Source organism: Epinephelus lanceolatus, chromosome 2 (assembly GCF_041903045.1).
Source record: "Epinephelus lanceolatus isolate andai-2023 chromosome 2, ASM4190304v1, whole genome shotgun sequence".
In the NCBI taxonomy this organism is placed as follows: Eukaryota; Metazoa; Chordata; class Actinopteri; order Perciformes; family Serranidae; genus Epinephelus; species Epinephelus lanceolatus.
The window spans coordinates 33,705,255-33,720,927 of record NC_135735.1 but is presented as its reverse complement, the minus strand read 5'-3'; the positions used below and the strand labels follow the sequence as shown (position 1 = coordinate 33,720,927).

Below are 15,673 nucleotides of genomic sequence, written 5' to 3'. Positions count from 1 at the left end.
CGCCCTTAAATGTGTCATACTGACAAAAGTAGGATTGTATCACAGTTAAATATGAATTCGTCAGCATACATTAAATACCGTCTTCACATGTCTCTTCTGCAGCCTCTTCTGTTGTGGTGCATCACATGTACTCTCACCCAGATCTTTAACACCTTCCACCATCTCTGCATTGATTACTGGTGCACAAACACATGCCTGTTCTACATTTCACTGTGACTGCAAACTACTAACAACAGAAATCAGAGTGTTTACACACACAAATTTTACACTTGTAATTTACAGATACAGTTGGAGCAAACATATTGTGCATTTGTCCTTATCTGTCCACACCTGCTAATACAAGTGTGAGGAACTTGTGGTACAGACATAGCTGAGAGTGTCATTTAATTATTCCCATAAAGGGCTTTCGAAGGTTAAACACTAATTATAAGATCAAGGTCAAAGTCAAATTTCATGTGTTTTCCCGTGTGTGTGTGTGTGTGTGTGTGTGTGTGTGTGTGTGTGTGTGTCGACACTCCACAGGTTCTCTGATCCAGGTGCCGATGAGCGAGAAAGGGAAGATCACGAGAGGCCGACTGGGCTCTTTGTCTCTGAAGAAAGAAGGAGAGAGACAGTGTTTCCTCTTTTCCAAACATCTCATCATCTGTACACGTGGCTCCGGGGGAAAACTTCACATCACTAAGGTACAGTAGGATTCTTAGCAGGAGGACCTAATACTAAAAAATACAACCCAATAAATTGAGGTAAACTTTTCTTTAAATATCCCATAAAACAGTTTAAAAATTACAATTTCCATGATAATTGAGAGTGAAAAGTTTGACAAAGCCTTACATTTTGCCCAGCTGTTATGCAGTATCAGTCCTTTTAATACTGAAAGGGTCTCGAAAATTGATGTCAGTTATTTGTGTGTGTTAAGTGTTAATGTGTATTATCAACATTACAGTATGATAAACAGTAAAAACTGCACCTTTTTAAAGTACATAAACGAGGCATAGACTGACATGATGTAGCTTGATAATTATCACTTATGTAATATGTACATATAATATTAATTATTTAGTTCATCTTATTTTCTTTAGAAAATGTTTTAGTCACATCTGATTAAATCATATTGTTGACCCAGATTTTAATAGCCCTCATAGAGACATTTCCAAAGTCTGTATCTTTTTCAGCAGCATTTTGTTATTTAAACTGTACAGAAGCCTCCACTGTCTATTAGCTGGTAACAAACTGTGTGTGACCTTGTGACCTTTCAATCCTGTCACAGAATGGAGTGGTTTCTCTCATAGACTGCACACTGATGGAGGAGGCAGAGGGGACAGATGATGAGTGTAAGTTACCGAGTTCATATTTACTGTATGACGTAGTTAAAACATAAAACTATAAAGCTCTTTAAACTACTTGGCATCATTTTCTCTGAAGAACTGCAGATGTTACCAAAGACAAACTTGTAGGGGAGTATTTCGTTAATTTTACCCTGACTCCTAGCACTTGCATCATTTCTACCTTCTCCCCATCACCCCCACAGTAACTGTTGTGCTGGGGTTGGCAAAAAATGAGTAGTGACAATGAATCAGTACAATGATACTGCAGGGATATAGTCTTCAGAAGGAGAGGGCTGTCATACAGTGTTAGGGCAAGGTTAAGGTTTTTGGTACTGGTAAGAATCAGTCATCTGTGGCTCAATGCGGAAAGCTTTACTGACATTATTTATGAACTACAAAATACACTAAGACTTTTAATGTTCACCTCAATACTGATCTGGAAATGTCTAGAATGTGTCTTAAAATTGGCAAGACCACCAAAATCCCAACTGGATGCCCTATTACAGAGCTCCTTGACTTTTTTATTTTTATTTTTTTAATTAATTAAGTTTTCTTCCTGTAACTCATCAGGGCAAGATTCCCTGTAGTTTTTCTAGTTATTAGGCCCTTTAGACATTTCATGGTTAAGTGTTTCTAAATCTACAAATCAATATAAAATACCGGTATGATTACACACCTAACAAATGTGATGGAAAATTTGATTGGGGCCCTCTCAGAGCTTTGAGCTACACTCACTCACAAATATGGAAAAAAGAACTAGCTAAAGTGTTAATTTTTATCTTATTTAGGCATTTCTGTTTTCTAATATGTTCCTCATTCTTCTTACGGTGTTTGCTCTCAGTGTATTTCATTTTTCCCTGTCACTGTAAAATAAGGATTGTTGAATTTGTTCCTTACAGCCAAAGGAGAGCGGAGTGGCCAGGACACAGAGCACCTGGACTTCAAAGTGATGGTGGAGCCCAAAGACGTCCAGCCCTACACTGTCATCCTGGTGGCTTCATCCCGACAGGAGAAGTCAGCGTGGACAAGTGACATCAGTCAGGTAGGTGTCAGATTATAGACTGAATATGTTCCAAAAACACAGCAGGATAGTGAAGTGCTGATTTAAGTGAAGCATTTTGTTTACAAGTTTACATTAAAATTCAGCCCCTCCAGGGTTTTGCAATGTTGTGATCGCAACAGTTAACGCAAGTTCAGCCAGTCCCTGTTAATTCTGCACAACCTTGAAATTTAAAATCTCATTTCATTGTTGAGCTGCGTACAGCATATTGATTCGCTCAGTCCCTTTCCCTCTTTCTCTCTTTATCTTGAGACTACTGCTGCAGGACTGGAGCTCTGTGCCTAGGACAGTGTTACACACACAGTGACAAAGCTAACTGTTGGCATCACAAAGCTAATGTTACCCAATGGTTATTAACTGGTTAAACGATAGTCGAGCCTTCATGGGTGTTGTTGTGAGATTAACACCTCAGTGTCGGATGTTAACCGCTGCACGGGGGTTCTGACCAAGTGGCAAAATGTGAGAAGTAGTGATGAGATCACGTTGTGCTGTGTTAGCTCGTGCTAACCAGTCAGAGATAGCAGGAGGAGAGCAACTTATGGAGACTGTCCCTCAGCCTTCTTTTGAACGGCAGCAACAGCTGATTGGTGGCAATCAACTGTTGCTGAAAATTAAACTTAAGACTATGGTCTGCAAACATCTGACACTTCCTCTATAGATATACATAATCATTAAAAAGATAAGAACATAACAACTCTTATGGCCGTTAGGGGTAGAAACTTGTATCGTCAACACGTTTGTGAACTCACTCACCCGAGTGCCTTTTTTGTGTCTGTCACCTCGCCTTACAGTGCATCGACAACATTCGCTGCAATGGCCTGATGATGAACGCCTTCGAGGAAAACAGTAAAGTCACTGTGCCACAGATGATTAAGTGAGAGTCTGACACCACGCAGAAATGCACATACATTATACATGCACAATCAGAGACTGGCATTGGCATTACATAAATACATGACAAACACATGAATAATGCATGAACATGTGTGCCCAAACTCATACACATATGTACTTCTGTTCTTGTGAGGACCCTCAGTGACATCACATATTCCCACAACTACCTGCACAACCCCAACCTAAACCTACTCTGACCATTAACCCTTTTATAGCCATCTAAACAAGCGTAAACCAGAAATGTTTTTACTTTTTCAAAACATCTCCTCACTTTCAAGGTCTCAAATTAGTCCTTATAAAGATTAGGAGAGCACACACCAACATGCACACACACACACTCCCTCTGTTTGTATGTATACGCAGCTGAATGATTCAGTGGGCCCTTTCAAGCCTGCACTTCACCGAATCATGTACAGCCTGTAGAGGCCAGTCGGGTGGACATACGGAGGAATTTGCCTCAGTTTACTTTCACTATGAGTAAATGTCATTAGTCTTTCCTGATAATTGTATTGATTTTTGTTTTTTTCCCCCTCTGGGGAAACTATCCAACCCACAGCTATGTTAATGCTTTACCCACTGACTCGCACGTGACTAGAGAAGTGTACTAACTGTAGGTAGGCTGTATAAGCAGTGGGAGCTAAATCTCTGTGAGTCACATTCCTAACCTCAGTTAAACCCCACTGCAGGTCGGACACCAGCTTGTACTGTGATGATGTCGACATTCGCTTCAGCAAGATGATGAACTCCTGTAAGGTGCTACAGATCCGCTACGCCAGCGTGGAGCGTTTGTTGGAGAGACTGACCGACTTGCGCTTCCTCTCCATCGACTTCCTAAACACTTTCCTCCACTCCTACCGCGTCTTCACCAGCGCTGACGTAGTGCTGGACAAACTCATCACCATCTACAAGAAGCCGATCAGTGCCATCCCTGCACGGTGAGTGATCCCCTGAGTGAGGTGAGCTCACTGATATCACTGTTATCTGTCATTTGTTATGCCCAGTTGCACCGTGGATTGTGGGAAATTCTTCAGCTCTACTTTACAAAAAAAGCTAGCGAGCACTTTGTAGACCCAAAAGGAAACTCTAAAATAAGCAGTTTGATCGCAGATAACAATGCTACAGATGTTACAAGTTTTGGGGGAGTTTGCCATTGGTATGATGACTGCAGGGGATGTCCACCAGAGCTGTGGCATGTGAACTGAATATTCATTTCACTATCTTTAGATGTGTCTTACCTGAGAATTTGGCAGCACATCCAACCAGTCTAGTAAGCTTGCCCAGGACCTCCATATTTGGCTTCTTCACCTGCAAGATCGTCTGAGACCACAGAGCGTTTTTGCAGAAATTCTTTGGTTGTGCAGACCAACTGTTGCATCAACTATCAGTTTGTTGGTCTGAGACGATCTTGCAGGTGAAGAAGCCATATGGAAGTCCTGGGCTTGTGTGGTTACACATGGTCTTTGATTGTGAGGCTGGTTGGATGTACTGCCAAATTCTCGGTAACGACACTGAAGACGGCTTAAAGTAGTGAATTTAACATTCAGTTCACAGGCAACAGCTCTGGTGGACATTCCTGCAGTCAGCATGCCAATGGCACGCTCCCCCCAAACTGGGGATATCTGTGGCATTGTGTAGTGTGACAAAACTGCTCCTTTTAGAGCATGCTGTTTAATCAGCATCTTGATGTGCCACACCTGTCAGGTAGATGGATTGTGGAATATGTTTGCAAAATGTTGTCTTTGAAAAATTTCGACAAATTTGTGAACAAAATTTGAGAAAACTGAGCCCATTGTGTAGATAGAAAAAGTCTTAAATTGTTAATTTCACTTTATAAAAAATAGGAGCAAAACAAAAGTTTATATTATATTAATATTATTATATTATTATATGCATAGTCCCCAGAGGATGAATCTTACAGACTTTGATGATCCCCTGACTTTTACTTGGCACCATTATTAGGTCAAAGTTTCAATAAACTTTGTTTAATGACCAAAAACCCTGAAAACTAATGGCACTCCCATCAGCCTCAGCTGTAGTTTGCATTTAGTGCTATGTTAGCATGCTAACACCTGACTAAGACGGTCAATACATGGTAAACATTATACCTGCTAAACACCAGCATGTTAACATTGTCACTGTAACCACTGTGTCCAAGTAAAAGGGGCAGCTAGCATGGCTTTTGCTAAGACTCTTAAGTCTTGTTAGAGTAAACCAACATGGTACGACTAGCTGAGCTCCAAGGTCAAACGAAATGTGATCAAAGTCAAGGTGCATCATTGCAAAAATGGCATAATTATTTGATATATTAGGGCATGGGAGGCAGGTTTATTTGTAGAGCACCTTTCAATAATAAGGCAAATCAATGTGCTGTACATGTGAAGAACTTGAAATGCATAACAACATCAGCCAATCAGAGGAAAAGTGTCTCAACCAGCAGACACAGCAGATCCCCAGTGAAAACAGAGCACCTGTGCATGTGTAGCAGTGTTCTCAGTTGTGATTAAGTTACCTCAGAGTTACTGTAGTCCCTCTTCATGAAGTGTTTTTACCTGTAAACAGGAGGTTTGTTCTATTAAACCCCTCCTAGCATCTCACCGCCAGGCCAATCCCTGTAGTGTGTGACGACTGAAAAAGGAACCAAGTTTGAATTTTCCACGTATTTTTCTCTCGAGGATGCAGCAACAGTTCTGTAATGGTGCAGTGAAAAGGTGGGACTTCTCTGGTGTCTGGATTTGTCTTTGCTCTCACGTGGACTGTAAGCAGCCCATCATGCTATCATACCCTCTCCAGGTGAGCAGGGACGAGAGAAGAGGCAGTGAGAGGTCACAACCAACACCTCTGTCTTCTGTCCACCATCACAGTTAATTGGGTCCTGCGTCCACCTCCTCTCCCCTCACCCCTCCTCTGCTTTCTCATTCCTCTCTTTTACCCTTTTCCATTCTCTTACTTTTATTTTTCTTTCCATGAGTCTGACCATTCCTCTCTCCGCTGCGCTGTCACCATGGCAACCCTTCACTCTGCTGCAGGACCCCACCCTCTCCCTCTCTCCTCATCTTCTCCCTCCCTCCCTCTCTCTCTCTCTCCCTTTCTCCCATCATCTGCAGCGGCTCTACGGTATTAAATATTGATGGTGGAGTTTTGCACCCAGACCCTGCTCTCTTCTCCTCCTCTCTCCCCCTCCTTCCTTCTTTTTGTCTTACTTCTCCCTCTTTTCCTGCTTAATTATCTCCTCTCATTTTGCCTATTTCCTGCTTTACTTGTGTCCTCTCTTGACTCTTCACTTTGCTGTTTGTGCTTCATCTCTCTCCCTATCCTCCCTGTCAGTGCCATCTTTGTCATTCTCATCTCCTTATTTGTAAATGTTTTGCAAATTTAGGCAAGGAGACACAACATGGTTGCAGCTAACACCATACAGGGCTGGAGGCTTCCCATTCGCCCACTCCCAACCAGCAGCCTTCGCTGTGGTGGAATCCATATCCACTATGTTGCTCCTCTCTCGCCCCCTCCCTCTCAGTCTCACTGTTTTTGCCCCTGTTTTTTTTTTTTGTTTGTTTTGCACTGCACCTCTGTCTCTTTCTCCCACTTCCCCTCTCTGACTCTCTCTCTGGCTCCTCTTTTCTCTCTGTTTCTCTCTCTCCCCATGTCTCTGTGGGCCTCCCCTGGGCTGGTTGCTGTTGGCAGCACCCGTGCCTCCCACACTGTCACTTGACATGCTATTTATAGGCCTTCAGAGGGGGTGGCTCTCAGTGCAAGGAGGATGCTGTCTTAAACAATGTAGCTTAAATAAAAGAGGCAGGAGCTCCCGAAGAGCCCTGTGGTTAATGTGTTCCCTCTCTGCCTCTGTGTACCGACACCGAGTGCACTGTGCACCCCCATTATCACCATTTCTCCCCTTTCCTCTCTCTCCTATTCAGGTCACTGTGAATAATTACCCCATATCCCCAAGGTGTTGTTTTTTAGTAGTAAAAGATACTCTTCTCAGTGTTCATCCTCCTGTCTTTTTCTCCTCTTCTTTCCTGCAGTTCTTTGGAGCTTTTCTTTGCCAGCAGCCAGAACAACAAACTCCTCTACGGCGAGCCACCCACGTCACCGCGTGCCAGCCGCAAGTTCTCCTCCCCTCCTCCTCTCTCCATCACCAAGTCGTCCTCACCCAACCGCCGTCGCAAGCTCTCGCTCAACATCCCCATCATCACAGGGGGCAAAGCCCTAGACCTGGCTGCTCTCAGCTGTTCTCCCAATGGCTATGCAAGCATGCACTCCACCATGTCACCCTTCAGTAAGACCACCCTCGACATTAACAAGCTCTATGTGTCTAGCACCATGGCCAGCAAAATCCCCGATGAGGGAGAGACCAAAGCCGAAGGCAAGGCTGAGGAGTCTGTGCTCAACAAGCAAGGTCAGAATCACTGTCCAAGGGCTTTTTCCTCAGTTTTAATGAGGTTTCTGTGTAGTGTGGTAGCATTTTTACAAGCCCAGTGTCATGCTCATGTCTTGTATGTATCCTCCACTAACACTAGAGCCACTTTCACAGTCCAGCCCATTAAAGTTAAAGTGGTACTGAATCATATTTTGCATGTGTAAGAGATCTAAAGTAAAAAACAATCAGCTTGTGAAATGCTTTTTCTGTCCAGATCTGTCTGTGAGAGAGGAATGTGATGAGGATCCAAATCAGAGTGATGAAGCAGAAGCAGAAATGTCTCCTCCCAAATCACCATCAACACCCAAGAATGTCAAGTCAAAGAACTCTGGTACAGTATGACTTTGTCTCTCTATCACACTGCATCGTGACCCAGTGTTCTGTTTAACCGCTTGTGTGTCCGAGACCCTTTTAGTAGATCTTGTGATCTACTTTTGAATCCCCACCCACCAGTTACAAAACAAATGAGTTGGCATGTATGTTAAGTAACTTGGCAAGAATGTAGGAGCTGGCAAACTCCAGCAGCTTAGCACTTAGTGCTAGTGACATAGTGTACTTGCCAGTGGAGTGTCCTGGCAAATTAGAATATGACAAAATAAAATCAATAATAATAGATCATGTCAATAACAAGGACCATTAGTAACATGGAGCACATTTAACAGGCCTGACTCTTATATTAGATCCTCTATGAGCACTTGAATGACTAATTCTGACTGGCTGATTATATGATTTAACTTGTCAAAATAACAGATAATGTGAAACTAGAATGAAATCAAATTTTAAAGACCTGTAGCAGAATAACACCCGTTAGCATTCATATACAGGTTAGGCAGAATATTTACTGACTGTTCAAGAGCCAGCAGTGACAGTGTCAGTATTGAAGCGACGACATAAGCTGACAGCAACAGCTTGACGTATTCGCTTTATTACAGAGAGTCAGATAAGACGATTGATACCATTACCATAGATACCGCCACCTGCTGGTTAGTTTAGCATAAAGACTTGAAACAGGGAAACAGCTAGCCTGGCTCTGTCCAAACAAAATCCACCTATCAGCATCTTTAAAGCTCACAAATTGACCATAATCCTCAGTAAAACCACAACCTGTTGTTATTAAGTCAACAGATTTTCTCTACAGTTAGATAAAGCCAAGCTAGCTCTTTCCCCCTGTTTCCAGTCTCCGTGCTAAGTTAAGCTAACTGGCTGCTGGCGGTAGTTCATATTTACACTGCAGAGAGGGAATAAGTGCATATCCCAAAATGTCGAACTAATGCTTGAATACATTTGAAACATTCAACTTTTTTACATTTCTCTGCCTCACACAAACACCTTGTGACTCAGAGGAGTGAACATTTCAAACACTTACATAATACAAATGTTTCTATCAGCTGTCACTATTACATGATGTCTACAAAGCACCTTCAATAGTTCGACTTAATCTTGAAAGATGTCATCAAAGTAGGAGAAACTGTCAGCGGTCTCAGAATAGTAGAAAAGGTACATTTTAGATTCACATGTTCAGTGGAAACCAAAAATATCAAAGGTAAGATAAGGTGTCAGCGTGACTTGTACCATCAGATCCATTTTTATCACCCAGCAGACTCACATTGTTTATGTGAGAAGTGAAAACAGGTTGAGAGGAGAGGAGTAATTCATAGAGTTAAATAAATCCCTGCTGCAGTGGACTGTATAGCAAACTTTTTTCTTTTTTTTTTCAGAAAATGACAAGCGTAACTATAGCCAAATAAGGTCTTGATAAAAACCACCCACAGCCTGCTGGCCCTCCCCGTACCGCACAGAGAGGGAGCATCCACCCCGTAGGTAGTCAGGCACAATTCATCCCCAGTGTGTTCTCTTCCCACGGTGCTGGATACAAGGGAAGCCAGTGCCGTGTGTGAGTAGGTGGAAGGAAACCTTGTACCTTAGCAACGATGTGCATGTTCTTCTATACCGCCCCCGGCTGAACGGAGGAAGGGAGGGAGTGAAGGAGGGAGGCAGAGAGGCAGACACGGTGGAGTGTACACCGTCACTGCCACGAGCTGCAGGACACACTGTGCTAGGTCTGTTTCAGCTCTCTGTTGCCCTCCACTGGTCAGCAGCTTAGCTTGATTATCGTCAAATAGTTCATCCACAGCACTTCACAGAAGGAATCAAATCACCTTAAGTCACCTAAAGATGATCCACCCTCAATTGCAGTTTCAGCCTAATCCTATCAACTTGTAATGTTGTCAACTTAGTGGAATTATCCTTCAGTCTTTTGATAACAATAATGAAGAGTAATTAGGTGGTTTAACCTTACAGAAGTATCTCTGTGTTTGCCTCTTCTTGTAGAGTTTTCCCTGTTCTCCTTCAACAATGGCATGGTGGTGTCTTCTTGCCGGGAGCTGGACAATAACCGCAGTGCCCTTTCTGCCGCCTCGGCCTTCGCCATCGCCACAGCTGGTGCCAATGAAGGCACACCCACCAAGGAGAAGTACCGTCGTATGTCGCTGGCCAGCACAGGTCAGTCACATAAGGGGATGCTGTCTCTGTTGGCCAATAGAGAGACTTGTTGAGGAGTATTATGGAACTGAGAGTAAAACACTGTAATTTGATCACAGAAACAGAACAGTACAGTATAGTCCAGTATGATCACCATAAAAAGTACTTGATTAGGCAACAGGTGACTGACTGGATTATTTAGCCGTAGTGACATAGAGAAGCAAAAGCATAAGCAGTTTTATGTCTGATGACCACCAGGGGGCCTCCAAACAAAGTATAAATGTAAAGTCCTCTTTTTATTTTATGCCATTACTTAAGCATCTGTTTCACTGACAGATTAACATCAACTTTAACTGTTGTGATTGATTTATCTGTACTGCCCTACAAAGGCTACCCACAGTAACTCCACCAACACTGAAACTGATAAAAATGGCTTCAGCCTAATGTGTCATAGGTAGAAAAGTGGTAATGCACTTATTAAATAGGTGTTCATGAAGTAAATTTTATGCCTAAAAACATGATCAGGGGTTTGACCTATGCCCGTAAAATGTAAGAAAAAATAAATAAAGTGACTTCACCATGCCTTTATATGACCTTAAACAGCAAAGTGCAGCACAATTTTAGTTTCTTATCTTTTTCTCTATGAGGTAAAATGTTTTAAAGTCTTACTAGATTCAGTTTTTATTCTTTTTATTTTATAGATGTTTGTTTTAAAAGTAGCAACAAAGAAAATTAATTAAGTATCCCTCAAGTAGTATTTTGTTGTAAAATGTACTTCATCGTATTTGACCTAAATTAAGATTACTTGCTTACTACATCATCATCATCATCATCATCATACTCCTCATCACTGGTCTTGCTATGGACATTGCCACAGTATCAGTTTTTTGTCAATGGCATCATCCTTATTCTCACTTTCACCATTTGCTGCACCTTTCCTTGGTCCGAAAGAATCCCAAATCTTTGGGAACCCAAGCTGGAGGGTAGTAACTACATTTTCTGTGGTTTGCCTTGGGTTTTAGTTGGGTTTTGTAGTTACTGCAATTTTTACACCCTATTTTTCCCAAAAAACCAAACAAGATTGGACAAGGAAATTTTGTCACAAGATAAAAGAGATATCCAAAGGTTTAATCTCAGTCATAACTTAGTTTTGACCAAAATGATAGATACTGTGGTTAGCCTTTGGAGGGCAGTGTAAGTGATTGTTGTTGTGCGCGTGGCAAAGCTGCAATGAGGAGTTATCAGCTTTTGAATGGGGGAATGTAATATGTTGGCTTTCCCCATGTCACATTCCTAATGCTACTAATTTCACCATCAGTGTCCCTTTAAGTACTGTAACGTTAAAGAAGACTGCACAGCAAGAGTAACGTCTGGGGGAGAAGGGGGGATGCAAATATGACTCTGACTATGGAATTTATATACATAATTTATGTTTGAATAGTGCATGACCATTTCAAATAGTCTTCAATAGTGTGGTGTGTGGGAATTCAACTTGACTGTAACTTTGTCAAACCTGGTTTCAGGTTTTCCTACAGACCAGAGGAATGGGGACAAAGAGTTTGTTATCAGGAGAGCTGCCACAAACAGGGTCCTGAATGTGTTGCGTCACTGGGTCTCCAAACACTCGCAGGTACAGTTCACCTTTCAATCTATCTTTCCATGCCTTTGTAGGCGAAAAAAACAACACTTATGTAATGACTCTGCTGTTGTTCCTGTGTTGGTCCTCAGGACTTTGAGATGAACACAGAGCTGAAGATGCGAGTAATTGGCTTCCTGGAGGAGGTGATGCATGACCCAGAGCTCCTGACACAGGAAAGAAAGGCAGCTGCCAACATCATCAGGTTGGTTTTCTGTTATCAGTGATTGTCATATGTGACGCATTTGTTTGTCAGCGCCATATGGAAGAAAAGTTTCTGCAAGAGTATTTCTGATGCCAACAATCAGTCATGGTAATAAAAACAGCAACTATAGATCCAGTACATCACAGGTCCTGGCCTAAATCTAAGTCTTGGTGCACCTTCTGAGCAGCAGTTTCTGAATATCCCTGATGTGTTTTCTATTCCTCTGGGAAACACAGTCCAGGTTTTTACATTGGTACAGCAGGGCAAAACTGGAGTGAAACCCCACTATGGTGTGTGATCTAACCAACCTGTCAGCATGCCCCTCTTGCTACTAAACATTATCAAACTGAGGAGCTGAAGCCAAAAATGCCTTTAACCAAACTGAACAAAAGGTGTGCTGGGTCAAGTTGGGCACTTTTGGACAGGTCACAACCATCTATGTCTACCTAGGTCGAGGTAATTGTGGACAAAACTGTCAAATAATGGCACTATTCTCTTTTTGTATGTAGGACTCTCACTCAGGAGGACCCTGGAGACAACCAGGTCACACTGGAAGAGATCACACAGATGGTGAGAGGAAGATTACAAAAGCCTTTTCAGTGTATATAAAAAAACTTGTGCTTCTTGAAATGACTGTTTCCTATTGAAATGGTTTCTGCTTTAGTAGTAATGATGCTTTTTATTGTGTGTGTTTGCGTGTGTGTCAGGCCATGGATGACTCTAAGACTGAGCCGTTTGAGAGCCACTCTGCCCTGGAGATAGCTGAGCAACTCACACTGCTGGACCACCTGGTCTTCAAGGTCATCCCATACGAGTGAGTACACAAGCATACACGTGTTTGTGCATGCACACACAAAAGCTTATGCACATACACAGGCACTTGGATGAAAATGATTAAGGTGGGAGGAGGATATTGAAGGGATGTACACAGTGAATGTTTGAATGCATGTTTTTCTACAGGGAGTTCTTTGGTCAAGGCTGGATGAAGAACGACAAGAACGAGAGAACGCCCTACATTATGAAAACAACCAAGCATTTCAACGATGTATGTGTTTACTCTGGTATTGTTATATTATAGATAGATAGATAGATGATCATTACTACCAACATGTCTATTTTTCTTTTTTCGTCAGATCAGCAACAGGATCGCCACAGAGATCCTGCAGTGGGACGATGTCAACATGCGGGTGGCGGTGATCGAGAAATGGGTGGCGGTGGCTGACATCTGCCGCTGCCTCCACAACTACAACGCCATGCTGGAGATCACATCCTCGCTCAACCGCAGCTCCGTCTTCCGCCTCAAGAAGACCTGGCTTAAAGTGTCCAAGCAGGTATCAGACATTTCTGATATGTCCTCCAGCAGCAACATTATCTGGGTCAACTCACTTTCTCGAGTAACCACTAAAGGTCAGATGGTCCTAAAGGAAAACTTTGCCATTTTGGGAAATACGCTTACAGTGGACTATTTGTTCTCCTGCTGAGCTGTAGATGAGACGAACGATACCACTCTCATGTCTGGACACTAAACAAAGGCTTTCTCTCTGAGAATCTTTTTGACTTCCTGGAGTTTTGTCGTCACTGTGAGGTTGCCTAGCAACTAGGGCTGGGTATCACTACTCAATATTTTCAGTGATCGACCAAAATAACCCAGTACCAAGTAGTATTGAAACTTTTCCTGTCAAATTATACTCTACTGGTATCAGTATCACCCAAGGGTACTGGTATTGGTGCTGGTATTGTAATTTTTTTCAAAGGATACCCATGTAACCGGTGGACTTTAGTGTTGTCTGAGTTTTGTTGATATGAAGAGGCCCAGACCATGGATGTCTTCTGACATCTCTGTTTATTCCTGACAAAAGGTGGCAAAAACAAAATCCTTTGTCAAACACAACCACACAAACTCGAGCCCCTATACAAATTAAGTGACACAGGATCATGTTAGCATAATACAAATTTACAAACATAGCTTAACAGTGCTAAAACAGGAATTTTACTACAAGAGCAATGTCGCTTACCTCTCCCACGGAGCACAACAGAAAAAGGGGAGAGGACAGACAGGAGACACCTCTTTATAGGTGGGATACCCCCACAGGTCAACACAGGGGTACAGAAACTGAGTGTCAAGCATTCCCCATATTGACTGCAGAGGCCTAAGTGTGTCAGGTAATAACAACTGAAACAAATTTTGTGTAATTAAAATACTTACAAATGTACATTTGACTTTGTTACACATATTACTGCTGTATAATTCACCCTGTTACACCCAGATTTACTAGCAACCAGCAGAGATTCCAGGAAGTTACTGCTCCTGGACAAGAGCTCTTTTCAGCATGTCAGACTACTTTTACAATTTTGTAAGGTTTTAACAGGATATTGATTATGTTGATTTTTGGGTTTTAGAGATGCTGGTAGGCAGATTTTTTTAATCCAGTTTGGACAGAGCCAAGCTAGCTTTTACCCCCATTTTCAGTTTTTGTGCTAAGCTAAGCTAATTGTCCCCTGCTTCTGGCCTCATATTTAGCGTACATATGGAAGTGGCTTTGATCTTATCCTCTAACTCTCGGCGTGTATTTCCCAAATTGTTGAACTATTTCTTCAAGCTTTTTTCTTCCAGCCATAGTGAGCATTTCAAACTCTTTTTTTATAACTTGTATCAAAAATGAAACAGGGCATTTTGCAAGTGAAACAAAATGAAAAGAATACAGAGAGGCTAATAATGGTACTTTTGAGTAGCACTGCCCTCAGTTCATAACATTACATTTTTGGCTGCTGGTAATAACAGATTTGCTTTGATCCGTCTTCTAGACGAAGACTGTGATTGACAAGTTACAGAAGCTGGTGTCATCAGAGGGACGATTTAAGAACCTGAGAGAAGCTCTGAAGAAGTAAGTGTTGAAAGCTTTTAACTCCTCTGTGCTCAGGCATTGTGGTCGGGAAGATTTATACATTCCTCTTTATGTCTGTGTATTGTATCTCTGTGTCTGACCCTCCTTTTGTCCTCAGCTGTGACCCTCCCTGTGTTCCCTACCTGGGAATGTACCTGACTGACTTGGCCTTCATCGAGGAGGGAACACCCAACTACACCGAGGACAACCTGGTTAACTTCTCCAAGATGAGAATGGTGACGAACAGCAGTGTGCTGCAGTACACACAATAACATGCACTTAATATTGCCGCTGTCTAACACTGTATTCATTTTATTTGTCTCCAGATATCTCACATTATCAGAGAGATACGGCAATTTCAGCAAACGGCTTACAAGATTGATTATCAACCAAAGGTGAGGTTACTGTTTGTCTTTATTAATTTAGACTGGTGCTGGACTTTGTTTGGAGGTAGTACTTGACCAGTATTGCAATATCTTAGTTTGCCTAATTGTTTAAGTCTGTATTCTTTCTTTATTAAAATAGATTTGCCTTAAGATTGGCCAGTTGAGAGTCTTCTCAAGTTTAAATATTAAAAATGGGCAAATTTATTTTATCTATAATAGGCGGCAAGGATAAAACGTGGTAGCTATGGATAATAATGCAGGCTATATCTTTGATTACTGGTCAGTGATTGCCAATGGAGAATAATATGTTTGCTTAGTGGGAGTTATTTTCATCACATTCATAATTTATTAAGTGTATGCGACTTACATTTCTGTTTGTGCCAG

General features: G+C 42.0%; 1 protein-coding gene across 1 annotated transcript in view; it reads left to right on the top strand.

Moving 5' to 3' along the window:
* LOC117255647 (ras-specific guanine nucleotide-releasing factor 1-like) overlaps positions 1 to 15,673 on the top strand; it is a 35,475-nt gene that overhangs the window by 17,288 nt on the left and 2,514 nt on the right. The window contains exons 10-26 of the mRNA XM_033624770.2: positions 523 to 683; positions 1,268 to 1,331; positions 2,225 to 2,367; positions 3,177 to 3,259; positions 3,966 to 4,214; positions 7,302 to 7,675; positions 7,911 to 8,027; positions 10,028 to 10,198; positions 11,701 to 11,807; positions 11,906 to 12,018; positions 12,528 to 12,588; positions 12,726 to 12,832; positions 12,979 to 13,063; positions 13,152 to 13,349; positions 14,824 to 14,903; positions 15,022 to 15,139; positions 15,230 to 15,298. Coding sequence (XP_033480661.1) covers positions 523 to 683; positions 1,268 to 1,331; positions 2,225 to 2,367; positions 3,177 to 3,259; positions 3,966 to 4,214; positions 7,302 to 7,675; positions 7,911 to 8,027; positions 10,028 to 10,198; positions 11,701 to 11,807; positions 11,906 to 12,018; positions 12,528 to 12,588; positions 12,726 to 12,832; positions 12,979 to 13,063; positions 13,152 to 13,349; positions 14,824 to 14,903; positions 15,022 to 15,139; positions 15,230 to 15,298 — 2,300 coding nt within the window. The remainder of the gene's footprint in view (positions 1 to 522; positions 684 to 1,267; positions 1,332 to 2,224; positions 2,368 to 3,176; positions 3,260 to 3,965; positions 4,215 to 7,301; positions 7,676 to 7,910; positions 8,028 to 10,027; positions 10,199 to 11,700; positions 11,808 to 11,905; positions 12,019 to 12,527; positions 12,589 to 12,725; positions 12,833 to 12,978; positions 13,064 to 13,151; positions 13,350 to 14,823; positions 14,904 to 15,021; positions 15,140 to 15,229; positions 15,299 to 15,673) is intronic.